Genomic DNA, 13,789 nt, shown 5'->3' with positions numbered 1-13,789 from the left:
TACGAGGCCAGAGACAGACAAACAGGCTGAAAGGAGAGAAAGGGAGAAAATAAAATTAAAATTAAATTAAATTAAATTAAAATAATAATAATAAATAAAAGGGAGATTATTCCTCATCTGCGTCTGGGGATAAATCAAGAGAGTTGACATACAGCAAGAAAGGACTCCATGAGCTTTCAAAGAACGAGCTCCTTTGTTCATGCAACCAACCTTGCTTCACAACTTCCGCGTTCTTGCGACGAAAAAAAAAAAAAAAAAGACCGTTTTATTGAACTGATTTGAATTGCTATCAATTACCTGTCTCTTGCGATATATATTGATGTCGTTTTATCGCCCAGCCCTAGTGCCAAACCACTCGTGCGTTTTCTTTGCGGTTTTGTCATTTTGTACAACAAGAGGGTTCTGGACCTGCTTTAAAGACACGGCTTTATGATCTTCAATGTTGTTTTTAGGCACCTCCTGCAAAAAACAAATTCTTTAAATTTAAAGCGTTCTAGTAATTTTAGGTCATCGCAAGCCATCCATTCCACAAGTTGAATATTACATACTTACAGTGTCATCAACCTGAAACAAACTTTAGAAGAATAGAATAGAATGGACTTTATTGTCATTATATTTGCATATAATGAGATTAAGGACTCCAATTTAAGGTGCGGTAGTGGGAACAAATATGGGGTAAAAATAAATTACAGAAAAAACTAACAATTGAAATAAACAGACTACTATCCAATACAAATAATAAGCAATCCTGTACAATATACAAAACACTGTAGAAATACAAAATACTGTACACTATACAGAACAGGACAAGAGTACCGGAGTAATAAATAGCAATCAGTGTCGGACGTATTGCACTCGAAGGGTAATATTGCACATTAGGGTATTAGGGTAGGATATTGTATAGGGATTTAAGTTTTGATGTTGTTGTTTCTATTTTTTGACTATTCAGATGGCTTCATTATCAGCCTTTATGTTTTTGTGTTTGTGTGTCAGTGCCTTTCACCACATTAGTGCCAGTGTCCATTCACTGCTCATCTGAAAAGGTCTGATTTGACTTGTATTGGAGAGAACATGTTCAATATCTGAAATCAACATCAAGAACATTATCTTGACTTATGGAGTATACAGAGAAGAACTGCTGGAAACAACATTTATGCATCAAGTGGTGACCGTACTAAGCATCCTTCTTTTTGTTACATTGTAGCACTTTTAGCAAAACAGTGACACCTCCAAATCTGAGACCATGGCTCTCAGATTGGACCCTTTGAGTTCATAGTGAGGCCTTGCTCCAGGAGTTCAAGTCTCTTCTGATCGGGGATGTTTTTCCCAATACGCAGATCACGCACTGTGCATAGAGCCCCGAAAACGCATTACCCACATTACTTCTGCTAGTAAACAGTTGTAATGGGATCAAAGTGAAGTGTCAGGGAGACTATATTGAACAACGTATTTCCTATGGAATCGTTTTAGTACAAAATATGCATCAAAGTAAATTCAAGTTTGAATAAAAAAATTAAAAAAACGTTTCACATAAATAAATACAAAATTTGGAAAATGTTGTTAAGGTCGGGCCCCTAATTTAGCGTTAGGTCGCAGTCCATACACTCAATTATGTCATGAGCTTTGGGAGGCTAGTGGAACAACATTTTCCTTTTCATCTGGAAAGTCTCCCTTGTTTTGAAATGCAAATTTTGACAGGTATGCAAAACCTGTTGGAGGGATTATGTGTCACAGCTGGCCTTGGTGTTCCCCTGGTGGGAATGTACGAGGGAGATTTAGCGTCCTCTTGAAAGGATGAAGTATAACTTATTAGTATTACTTTACAGATATGCTACGTTAGTAGAAGCATTCAAGTCCCGCCTTAAAACTCATTTATATATTCTAGCTTTTAGCAAGACCTCTTTTAGACCGGTTGATCTGCTACTTTTCTGCTATATCCCCACCCCCCACCCCCCTCTCTCTTGCCTGGAGATAATACCCCTTGTACTGTACATTTTTGTGAAAATATAATCTACTCACACCGATACTGATGCCCGTGGTATCAATATTTGAATGATCTATCTCAGTGGCCTAGTGGTTAGAGTGTCCGCCCTGAGATCGGTAGGTTGGAGTTCAAATCCCAGCCAAGGCATACCAAAGACTATAAAAATGGGACCCATTACCTCCCTGCTTGGCACTCAGCATCAAGGGTTGGAATTGGGGGTTAAATCACCAAAATGATTCCCGGGCACGGTGCCGCTGCTGCTCACTGCTCCCCAAGGGGATACATCAAATGCAGAGGACAAATTTCACCACACCTAGTGTGTGTGTGACAATCATTGGTACTTTAACTTTAATCTGCCCAGCCCTAGGGAATGATGAAACCAAGGTATCCCCCAGTAGTTTAGTCACTGAATTGTGTGCATTTATGGCTCACTCACATGCTTTTACAATAATCTTTGTCAATCTCACATAAATGTGTATTTGACCAACCCTTTGTTTACATTCTATACACGGCTGGAATTTGACATTTTTTCCACTATCTGAAATGTGACTTGCCATTTTTGAATGAATTCCTTTTTTGTAAATAGTGGCTTTTGTAATGTGTGTGTGATTGGTTGTCTGTCTATCTCAGGGGTGTCAAAGATGCGGCCCAACAGGTTTTATCCGGCCCGCGGGTTGAGTTTGCTAAGTATAAAAATGAACCTGAAATTTTTGAAAGAAAGAAACAGCTGTTCTAAATGTGTCCACTGGATGACACAATAGCAATTATTTGCATCTTTGTAGATGATACTACATATGTAAAAACAATAAACCACATGATGTTAGTACATCAGCCGAGTAAAATGATCAAACTACATAAATAACATACTGTAATTTGATAATGATATAATTTTTTTATTTGTATCTTAATAGATTGAAAATGAACACCAATGAGTTGACTGATGAACATTATCATATAATTTATTCAGATAATATATAAATGACGACAAATAAAGATAGAATACTATTAACCGCAACATGTAAGTGTAAAAAAAACAACAACAACATTATGATTTGTACAATTTCAGAATGTGCTTGTTCTATGTTTTGAACAAAGAAAACAATCTGAAGTTGTCTTTATTTTTAAGTTATCGTGCCGTGATTTTACCAGTCCGGCCCACTTGGGAGTAGATTTTTCTCCATGTGGCCCCCAATCTAAAATGAGTTTGACACCCCTGTTCTATCTGTTGGCCCTGCAATGACGTCTTGTCCAGGGTGTACCCAAAGCACCTGGGATAAACTCCAGCCCCCCAACTCCGCGACCCGGACAGGGATAAGCGGTAGTAAAAAGGGATGGATGGGTGGCTTCTAAGAAATACAGGAAGTGACAGGCAAGCCCGACCGCCTATCGGATCTCCCTGCGTGTCAGCGAAGTCTTCCCCATGTAACTGCAACCATCAAACCAACCGGTCCTGGCTGCCTCCCTCGCTCTGCTCCTCTGCGAGAAAGTGAGAGAGTTTTACTCGGTGACGTCACCTAACCCATGGCGTCACATTGACGTAGCGAATACCAGGCGCTCTAGTGGAGGCTGAGCCCACATAAAATGCACTATTTGACTGTCTCCCTTCAGACGGCGCGCATAAACAAACTGCACACTTTGCAAAGTGGCGATATCGGCTTGACGGGGGACGACACCCAGCCTCTCACGACCCACTCCAGTCCTCTTATTTCTCCTTTCGAAAACCACTTTCACTTACAACAAAAAAGAAGCAGAAAGGAAACTTTTTTTTCTACAGTGTTACTTTTTTTTGGTTTTTTGTTTTTTTACATATTCAACATTTCTCGGTGATTATTGCGGACGGGGGAAAAGGATATTTGATGCGAGCTTGTCATCGCAAGTAAAGACGGAACTGCCACAGCAAAGTAAGTCACTTATCAATGAATAACATCTTAATATTATTATTACTAACAATAATAATAGTGAATTTCACACTTTTATACGCTCTCATTCTGACGCTCGAATGTGGTTGTCATGGAAATGAGATGTCGCATCTTTAAAATATCACTTATGGTCCTTTTTCGCTGACTTTTCTATCTTAATCAGTCCTTTTTTTAAATCCCCACGCAAGTTTAGTTCCACTTTTACTTTCTCGGACAGTCACGCACGTGCACTTTACACCACTTTTCTGCACTTTTTTTTGCTGGAAAAGATGTGCAGTTCCCCGGCTTTATTGTTGCTGGAGAGGTGTGGGTGTGGGTGTGGGTGTGGGTGTGGGTAGGGGGGACCGCTCCAGGGTGCGTGTTTAGTACTTCCTTCGCGGCTCTCTTGGTTACCGGCACCCCCCCAAAAAAAAGAAAAAAAAAAGATGATACTTGTTTATAATCAATTTTAATGAAACTAAAGTACATTCAATAGTACTTTTTTAGTGAGGGTACGTCACGAGCAGGTGCAGATTCAAATGGAGGGGGAATAAAATCACGTTGTTATTATATTTCTTATTTTATTTTGTATTCCATCCATCCATCCATATTCCCCTGGGGGTACTTGAAGGTATGCCAAGGGGTATGTGAGATTTTTTTTTTTTTAATGTCTGTCAATAAGAACTGTGAAAAGAAATGCAACAATGCAATATTCAGTGTTGACAGCTAGATTTTTTTGTGGACATGTTCCATAAATATTGATGTTAAAGATTTCTGTTTTTGTGAAGAAATCTTTATAATTAAGTTCATAAATCCAGATGGATCTCTATTACAATCCCCAAAGAGGACACTTTAAGTTGATGAGTACTTCTATGTGTAGAAAGCTTTATTTATAATTTAATCACTTGTTTATTTTTCAACAAGTTTTTAGTTGTTTTTTTTTGTTTTTTTTCCAAATAGTTCAAGAAAGACCACATCAAATGAACAATATTTTGCACTGTTGTACAATTTAATAAATCAGAAACTGATGACATAGTGCTGTATTTTACTTCTTTATCTCTTTTTTTTTTTCAACCAAAAATGCTTTGCTCTGATTGGGGGGTACTTGAATTAAAAAAATGTTCACAGGGGATACATCACTGAAAAAAGGTTGAGAACCACTGTTCTACATGATCAACTCTACAAGCACACCAACATTAATATAAGTCTAATATCGTATTCGAGCGTTTAATATTGCAACTTTTTCTCATCCCAATATGGCTCTAAGCCCCCTTCAAGGCGCTTAACTTTATGTAAAGAACAGCGGTGCCCAAAATGCGGCTCGCGGGCCACGTTGTTCTATTTCACCCGCCAACATGTCATGCATGTTCATACTCTCTTAAACTTGCATGTCCAACAAGTTGCCATATATCAAGCGTGATGACCTCCTCTACTTTAAACCAGGGGTGTCCAAACTTTTTTCCACTGAGGGCCGCGCACGGAAAAATTAAAGCATGTAGGGGCCATTTTGATATTTTTCATTTTCAAACCATAACAAAATATATGCATTTTTTTTTTTATTTTACCTTTAGGGGTCCCGGTGACCATAAAGGGTCTCAGTCATTAAAATGTTAAAAATAAGTCAGATTATAATTTTTTTTTAATTATTTAACGCTTACAGTAAATCTCTATATCAACTTCAAGTTGATATAAAGTAATACAAATTAAAAAAAATGTTTTATGGCTTTTCTGTCAAAAACAACTTAGTTTTTTTATAGTAAAACTGAAATATGCAGTATTTAGTAATTAGAGCCCTACAAGATCAATAATGCAAGACACCATTGATTTTGATTATTTCATATTTTTAAATAATCACAGTGAAAAGATAAATAAAAAATCACTAAATATATTTGGGATCCAAAAGGTGCCCCACTCATAAAGTGATACAATTTTATTAGGTTTTTCTTTTACTTTCAACACTTACTGTAAGTTACGAGATCAACTTCAGATATATATGTCGATTTTATGCTGGAACTATTATTTTGTTTGTTTTATGCGCTTTTGTCAAAGAAAATGTTGATGTTTTATATGGCTACTACACAATATATGCAATATTTACCACATAAAACATTTTAAAGTGAAATATTTGAAGTAATTGGAGCCCTGAAAATAATTCATTATAACATGGATTTTTTTGTAATTATTTTTTTTTTTTGAGCAATGGCAAAAAAAGAAAAATGAAGAAAGACAAAAGAAAAAAAAACAGCCTGCATTGCAGCTTTTGTGTCAACATTGCAACTTTTTCTTGTTAGATTTCACCTCATTCCACTTTTTTTAATGTTCTTTTTTATTTTTACAATAGTATTTCCAGAATGTGTGGCTGGCCGGTAAACAATTAACTGCGGGCCGCAAATGGCCCCGGGGCCGCACTTTGGACACCCCTGCTTTAAACCATGGGGTTGAACTACTCACTTCATGTGCAGCTGCATGCTTAAAGTCACATTCTCACTTTGGCCCTTGGAGGGCAAAAAGTTTGGGCACCCCTGGTATAGAACTAGGATCCATACTATTTTAGCTGCAGGGCACAAATGGCCCCCACAAGCCACTTTTTAGACACCGCTAATCTATTTGGACGCCTAAAGTGTCCATAAATCCTCATTTAGTGCATTTAATTGCAGTGTTGATGCTTAAAAAACTCATAAAAGTATTCATGCTCACGTATAAGGTGACCTATCCAAGAAATGCTTGGCGAGAGGGCGCCTGAATGTGTGCGTGTGTGACAGACAGGGGGCGCTGTGCAACCTTGAAATCCAGCGTGCATTGCGCGTCCGGCTGCAGTGAGAGGCAGCTGGAGGCGCACCGTGCACCGGAGCTCCTTCTGCTGCGTGCATGACTAGCACGCACATATAGAAATATACATATATGCGTACATGTGTCCCCCAAAAAATACGATTCTAGGTTGATGCTGGATGAAGTCACAGCAGAAGAAGACCTGCGTGGCGAGCAGACGCGATGACCTGCAGGCTTTTATAAAAGTCCTCACTTGTTTGGGTTTGTATTCTTTTCCAGCTTTTTATGCAAGCTTTAATAATAGAAGTTTGAAAACTTTTTTTTTTTGGTTTGCAATGTGATTTTTGGAATTGTGCGCGCGTTTTTTCCCCCTACTGTTTATTTAAGCGCAGTTCTAAAACTGCACCCACGCCAACATTTTAACTCCTGTCAATAAAAATGTCAAATTAGGATATAAGCGCAACGTGCATGTTTGGACTATTTAACCAGAAAGATATCTCGATCCCCCCCGCAGACACAGGTTCGGAAAAGAGCTCCGAGTCCCGGCGATTGGACCCTTACCCTGCCGAGCCCTGCCCGCTCCAGGATCAGCCCCGTCCCGACCGGAGCCACGCAAGCCTTCACGCCCGGACACCCAGCACCATTCAGCGCGAAGCTCTCTCACCAGGTAAGCAAAACTTTTGGATGTCTTCCTCCCAGCACCCCCCTTGCTCTGTCTTGATTTACAATATGTATGCCTTCAGAATAAAATACCACCCTTTATCATACATATGTATATGTATGCATTTTTACTCTCATTGTCTGCTTTGCATGAGTGTTTGTGTGTGTTTTATTTTCTGTGTTAAACCTCGCAATTCAACTGCAAACAACCCCCCCCCCCCTTCAAAAAAAAAAAGTGGTGTTTAATTGTGTTGTATTGATGTGTGCAACCTCCATGTTTTTATGTATTTGTTAGATCTATGGCATTGTGACAATGAACAATCGCACTCAGTTATTGGAACAGCTGCAGTTTGTCCAGTTGAAATGCACACCTCGAGGTTAGAGACTGTCTATACCTTCACGCTATCACACTGCTGCACAACTTGTGTGTCGCTTGGGTTGTCTATCCTCTTGCTTACCCCCACACACACACACTACACACACACACACACTCACATGCATGCAAGTGCAAAACAACCCAATATCTGAGTGTGGTGTTGGAGTGTCAAAGGTGTTTCTTTACATTTGCTTCTATAGTCGTGTGTGTGTTTGTGTGTGAGTGAAGGCACCAAATTGAAGCCCAAAGCAGAATGAAGCAGTTTTACTGGTTCTCCCTGAGATGCTGGCGTATGTTTTTGACAGAATAATCATATGCGGGTTGATGTTTACATCCTTAACACCACCCTGACCAGCAGGAATGTGTGTATTTGCATACACACACGGACACACATGTGTCTAGTTTATACTTACTGTAAGCACCTGACTAACAATCAGTTAAAAGTAAACTGTCTTGTTTTTAGTTTGTATAGATAAGACCATAAAGCGATGTGACAGGTGCAGCACTTGTACGCACAATCCACCTGAGGCTCGACCTTCTGGCACAATTCTTCGCCAGCCTTTCCTCCTATTTGTTTTTTGCGGTACTAAACAACACACTCTGCACCACAAGCCTCACATTTTGCCACAAATATATTTTCCTTGCATGTGAATTACTTTGGTAAACATCATTTTTTACATTATTCTTAAGTTAGTAGACAAATTTCCCCATAATAAATATTGGTAATGTTATAAATGGCATCACAGTGCATGACATGACTGCACACAATTCATCATGTCCGAAAAGGAATAGTAAGAAGCGGAACTTATTTAATTCTACACCTTTTCCATGTTGCAATTACAGTATCAGTTTACAAATATGTTTTTTAGCAAACAATTGTAAAAAGAAGTCAAGCCCTGTCAGGGTTTGTCTATCACTGAAATGGCTTATTTTTTACGTTACCATTTAGCCTTGCCTGGCCCGGGAATCAAACCCTAACCTTCTGCCATGAAAGGCACAACCAGGGATACTAAACCGTATAGTAATATTGCACGCAGTAAATATTCTTCATGAACCCGTTTAATGTGTTGCCATTGCATTTTTCCTCTGTTGCCTTTTCCCTTGTGGCTGTATTTACATAAAAGTATCATTTTTTTTTTTAAAAAGCTAAAGAAAAAGCACACTTGTAGTGTAGGTATTTGTTTATATTTGTTTGGCTCAAGACCTATTGTTAATATTGTATTGTCATATTAATAACATTCAAATTGAAAAAAATCGCCAGAAACATTAATTGAAATGTATGTTTTACTCTGAAAAAAATCTTCATTGTAAAGTCCCAGCAAATTGCTAGTGCATTACTTTTTGCAGTTTACAGTATTTTACTGGGAAATAAAGGATAGCGTCATTTTTTGTGATGTTGCAGTACATTTTTACTGTAAATAAATACTGTTAGATGCAGTGAGAAATGTTTACATTGTATGTTCATAATGATTTGGAGTGCATGAGAAAGTGGAAAGGAAAATGTGCCTTTCACGACACCAGCAGCAACACAACCAATGTATACACTAAATATTGTTATGCAAGGTACTAAGTTCTAAGTGACTCCGAGGACATTATAAGCGTATGCTTCTTCCTGCTCCTTTACGGACACACATCATGTTTCTTTTTTTTTTTTTAATGTGCTTTTAATATCACTACTGTTTTTGTAGTTGACAATATTGTATTGGCGATGCTTTTTTGTTTGAATTGTGTAGATATTTTTTTTTGGTTTGTTGTGTTCGAAATTAATTAACGCAAAAAAAAAAAAAAAAAAAAAACATTACAACGGTGAGGAGCAAACTGCTCAGTCAGCAACAATAGCGCCGATGTAAACAACAGCACTACAAGTGTAACACAAATTGCAGAGGTAGACCAAGCGGCTGGATGCTGACCACCTTATGCAGCTACTGTCATTCATCTAAAAAAAATTTTAAAAGTACATCAGGAGGTTGCCTACAGCCACAGCTTTTTTTGACTAGGGGAGTTAATTGCAGTTCATTAAATATAGTCGTTAATTGGAGCATTTTCAATTTTTAGAAGTTGTAGCTTGACTTGGTTCGTCATCTTATTGAATATGTTTCGTTTCATATATTGAGACAAGTTTTTAGGTATGCTAGATGGCATTCGACCTTCTTGCCATAAGTGAAAGCTAAAACATTGTCTAAGAATTTTTTTTTCTTTTAAAAAAAAAATCATTTATTCATTTATTTCAAGCAATTACACTAAAAAAAAATACAAGGTAGACAACAGATAATAATATAAATTAATATAATGCAAAAGGTAATGTACAGTATGTAAGCATGATGATCCAGTTTTGCCTGAAAAGTAGTGAAGAAGATAACATATTTAATCCCACCCTCAGTTCTCCAATCAGTGATTAATACATTGAGTTTTACTCTTACTTTGTTTAAGGATTATAATACAAATGTTGTATCGTGGTGGCATTACCACCGGTACCAATAATTATTACACTGTAACAATAATCTGTATCATAAATGTAGGAACATAGCTACAAAGAAACCAAACATATGTTTTGTGTATATCTGCACTCCCTCTTGAAAAGGGCTTCCAGGTCATCTTGCTCTTGACCTTTGGCGTCTCTTAGGGAACATAAAGACATTTTCAATATAGATATAAAACTACTGAAGCTATCTACCCGCATCATTAACTGTGTGTGTGTGCATGTGTGTGTGTGTGTGTGTGTGTGTGTGTGTGTGTGTGTGTGTGTGTGTGTGTGTGTGTGTGTGTGTGTGTGTGTGTGTGTGTGTGTGTGTGTGTGTGTGTGTGTGTGTGTGTGTGTGTGTGTGTGTGAGTCATACTTTTTAAAAACAAAAAAATGTCCTTCAGGAATAATGTCTGTTAAAGACTGTGCCCACTTCCTCTGTGATTAACACTGATGTCGGGTGTCACAACTCTGATCCTTTTGTGTCTTTAAATAAGTGACATTTAAGTGGCCTTTCCAACGTGGAGTTAAAGTTGTGTAAGTGGATGCAAGTGTCTGTGAGTGCTTTACCCACAGCACGCCTCATACTTCCCCTATTTGACTGCACAAACATGACGCGCCGCCAAACGGGGGCTATTACGGCAGAGAGTGTGCATGCATGCGGGCGTCTGTGGCAGTGTGTTGACTGTTCACGCTCATTCACACACACACACACACACACACACACACACACACACTCGCACACACACACACACACGCACGCCGTATGACGTAAAAGAGGTTTGATAAGAGAATGACTATGTCCGGATTAAATCAAGAGGATGACTGGTCTCTGCAGTGGGACTTTGCTTTACTGTGTGTGTGTGTGTGTGTGTGTGTGTGTGTGTGTGTGTGTGTGTGTGTGTGTGTGTGTGTGTGTGTGTGTGTGTGTGTGTGTGTGTGTGTGTGTGTGTGTGTGTGTGTGTGCGTGTTCTTGTACTCCTACCCTTCTTGAGACATCAACAAGGAAAAGTAGCTTCCATATGAGAACCGGTGAACAAGTTAGGACATAAATCCTGGTCCCAATACGGAAAACCACTGCATCTAATAGAGAATGTCTCATTTGCACCCCTCGTGGTGATATCTATCAAAATTAGGGTGGTTCCTAATTTTGCCAAGTAAAATTCCGATTATTATTGTAATATTGTTAACATTTTAAAGTTGCCTTAAAAAATTGTGACTTTTGTCGAGTAAAATTACGACTCTTTTCTTAAGATTGCCAAAATTTTAAGCTTTTCTTGGAAAATTGCGACTGTTATTGAGTCAAATTCCAACTTTTATCATAACATTGCCGAAATGTTCAGTTTTTCTTGTAAAATTTTGACTTGCGTTGACTAAAATTACGAATTTTATTATAATACTGCCAAAATTCTAAGTTCCATCCATCAGATTTCCTACCTCTTGTCCCTCTTTGGGGTTGTTTTCTTGTGAAATTCAAACTAATTTTTCACAACAAACTTTTTTATATTTGCATAGTATACATTATCCATCCATCCATTTTCTACCGCTTATTCCCTTCGGGGTCGCGGGGGGCGCTGGAGCCTATCTCAGCTACAATCGGGCGGAGGGCAGGGTACACCCTGGACAAGTCGCCACCTCATCACAGGGCCAACACAGATAGACAGACAACATTCACACTCACATTCACACACTAGGGCCAATTTAGTGTTGCCAATCAACCTATCCCCAGGTGCATGTCTTTGGAGGTGGGAGGAGCCAGAGTACCCGGAGGGAACCCACGCAGTCACGGGGAGAACATGCAAACTCCACACGGAAAGATCCAGAGGCCGGGATTGAACTCACGACTACTCAGGACCTTCGTATTGTGAGGCAGACGCACTAACCCCTCTGCCACCGTGCTGCCCTAGTATATATTATATATATTATTAATGTTGTAAACACACATTTTATATATCTAGAAAGGGTGGTCTCAAGAAGGTCTCAAGAAGGTAACAAATACAAGAATGTGTGTGTGTGTGTGTGTGTGTGTGTGTGAGTGTGTGTGTGTGTGTGTGTGTGTGTGTGTGTGTGTGTGTGTGTGTGTGTGTGTGTGTGTGTGTGTGCGTGCGTGCGTGCGTGTGTGTGTGTGTGTGTGTGTGTGTGTGTGTGTGTGTGTGTGTGTGTGTGTGTGTGTGTGTGTGTGTGTGCAAGCATCCAGCACCACCATGGGGTTCCATTATTATTTGATGAAATCTGCTTTGCCATCTGACTAACCCACGCACACAGAGGACACAAAGTTGCAGGGCTTTCTTGAACTTGACTAATTCTAGGTGGAGAATCAGCATTGTGTGCTCCATGGCAGTAGCATCCCCCCCCCCAGCAACCCCGCAACCCCTACACCCAAACCCCGCCAAACCCAAACCCACCCAACCTCCACAATGCAAAGATTTGTTCTAACTAAACTGTGCATTCCTAAGATGCGTTCACACTTTGGTCGGGTCAAAAACAAACTCTGGTGCTGCTGGTGTGGTTCGTTTGGTCCAAACCGTTGCATACCAAACAACTGGGCCGAGACCGGCGTCAACTCCGGTGCACTTGGGTGCACTTTAACACGAGCCAAAGACACGCATTGGTGTTGAAATCCAGGGCCACCCCTCCCAGTAAGCAGATCACACACCTATTTTACATGAGAATGTAAAATATCAATGAAGGAAAGGGCAAAGGTATTCGTAGCCCCTTTCTGCTCCGTCACCGAAAAAATTTTAACTTTCTCCCATGGGGTAAATTCTGTAAAATAAACATTCTAGGTTCGGTCCCCAGCAGGGTTTCACATTCATGATACATTTGCGATGATGCAATAAAAGAACACATTACTGAACAATTCAATATGTTTTAGTTCAAAGCATACGTCAAATTTAAATCAAGTAAATAAGATAAAAATCGTTTCCCATTCACACAAATAAAAAAGTGTGGAAACATTTTTGTCATTCTGTTCTGCTTAGGGCGACAATTGAGCAATTATGTTGTTGAGATGACAGCAAAAATCCTGCAGAAATGAGAAATATGTGGAAGTGATGTTTTTCAGCTCGATGGCACTCTTCTAAAGTATATTTTAGAAGTTTTTTTGTGAAATCTAAGCTGGTTGGACAACCAAACAAACTAAAGATGATGAACTCATGAGAAAAGTCCTCAACATTTTGTAGGAGAACAACAACAAGTCTGGAATCGTAAACATTCAACGTTACATTTGACACTTGCATTTATTTTCATAAATCGTATTCATTTTCATTCTCATTTACTTTCTTAACCTACCGTATTTTTCGGACTATAAGTCGCAGTTTTTTTCATAGTTTGGCCGGGGGTGCGACTTATACTCAGGAGCAATTTATGTGTGAAATTATTAACACATTACCGTAAAATATCAAATAATATTATTTAGCTCATTCACGTAAGAGACTAGACGTATAAGATTTCATGGGATTTAGCGATTAGGAGTGACAGATTGTTTGGTAAACGTATAGCATGTTCTATATGTTATAGTTATTTGAATGACTCTTACCATAATATGTTACATTAACATACCAGGCACGTTCTCAGTTGGTTATTTATGCGTCATATAACGTACACTTATTCAGCCTGTTGTTCACTATTCTTTATTTATT

At 38.9% G+C, this 13,789-nt stretch overlaps 1 protein-coding gene across 2 annotated transcripts in view; it reads left to right on the top strand.

The window, feature by feature from the left end:
• The first annotated feature begins 3,644 nt into the window (after positions 1-3,644).
• nr4a3 (nuclear receptor subfamily 4, group A, member 3) overlaps positions 3,645-13,789 on the top strand; it is a 46,230-nt gene continuing 36,085 nt past the window's right edge. Inside the window, exons 1-2 of one of the 2 annotated variants that reach the window (XM_062062901.1) lie at positions 3,645-3,885; positions 7,166-7,318. Coding sequence is in view for 1 of the 2 variants with exons in the window: in XM_062062900.1 (XP_061918884.1) it covers positions 7,625-7,688 (64 nt within the window). In the remaining variant the exon portion in view is untranslated. Of the gene's footprint in view, positions 3,886-7,165; positions 7,319-7,606; positions 7,689-13,789 lie in introns of those variants that run through there. The other variant, XM_062062900.1, reaches the window with a different exon arrangement.

Source organism: Entelurus aequoreus, linkage group LG11, assembly GCF_033978785.1.
Source record: "Entelurus aequoreus isolate RoL-2023_Sb linkage group LG11, RoL_Eaeq_v1.1, whole genome shotgun sequence".
Taxonomy (NCBI): Eukaryota; Metazoa; Chordata; class Actinopteri; order Syngnathiformes; family Syngnathidae; genus Entelurus; species Entelurus aequoreus.
This window is presented reverse-complemented; position numbering and strand designations above follow the sequence as displayed.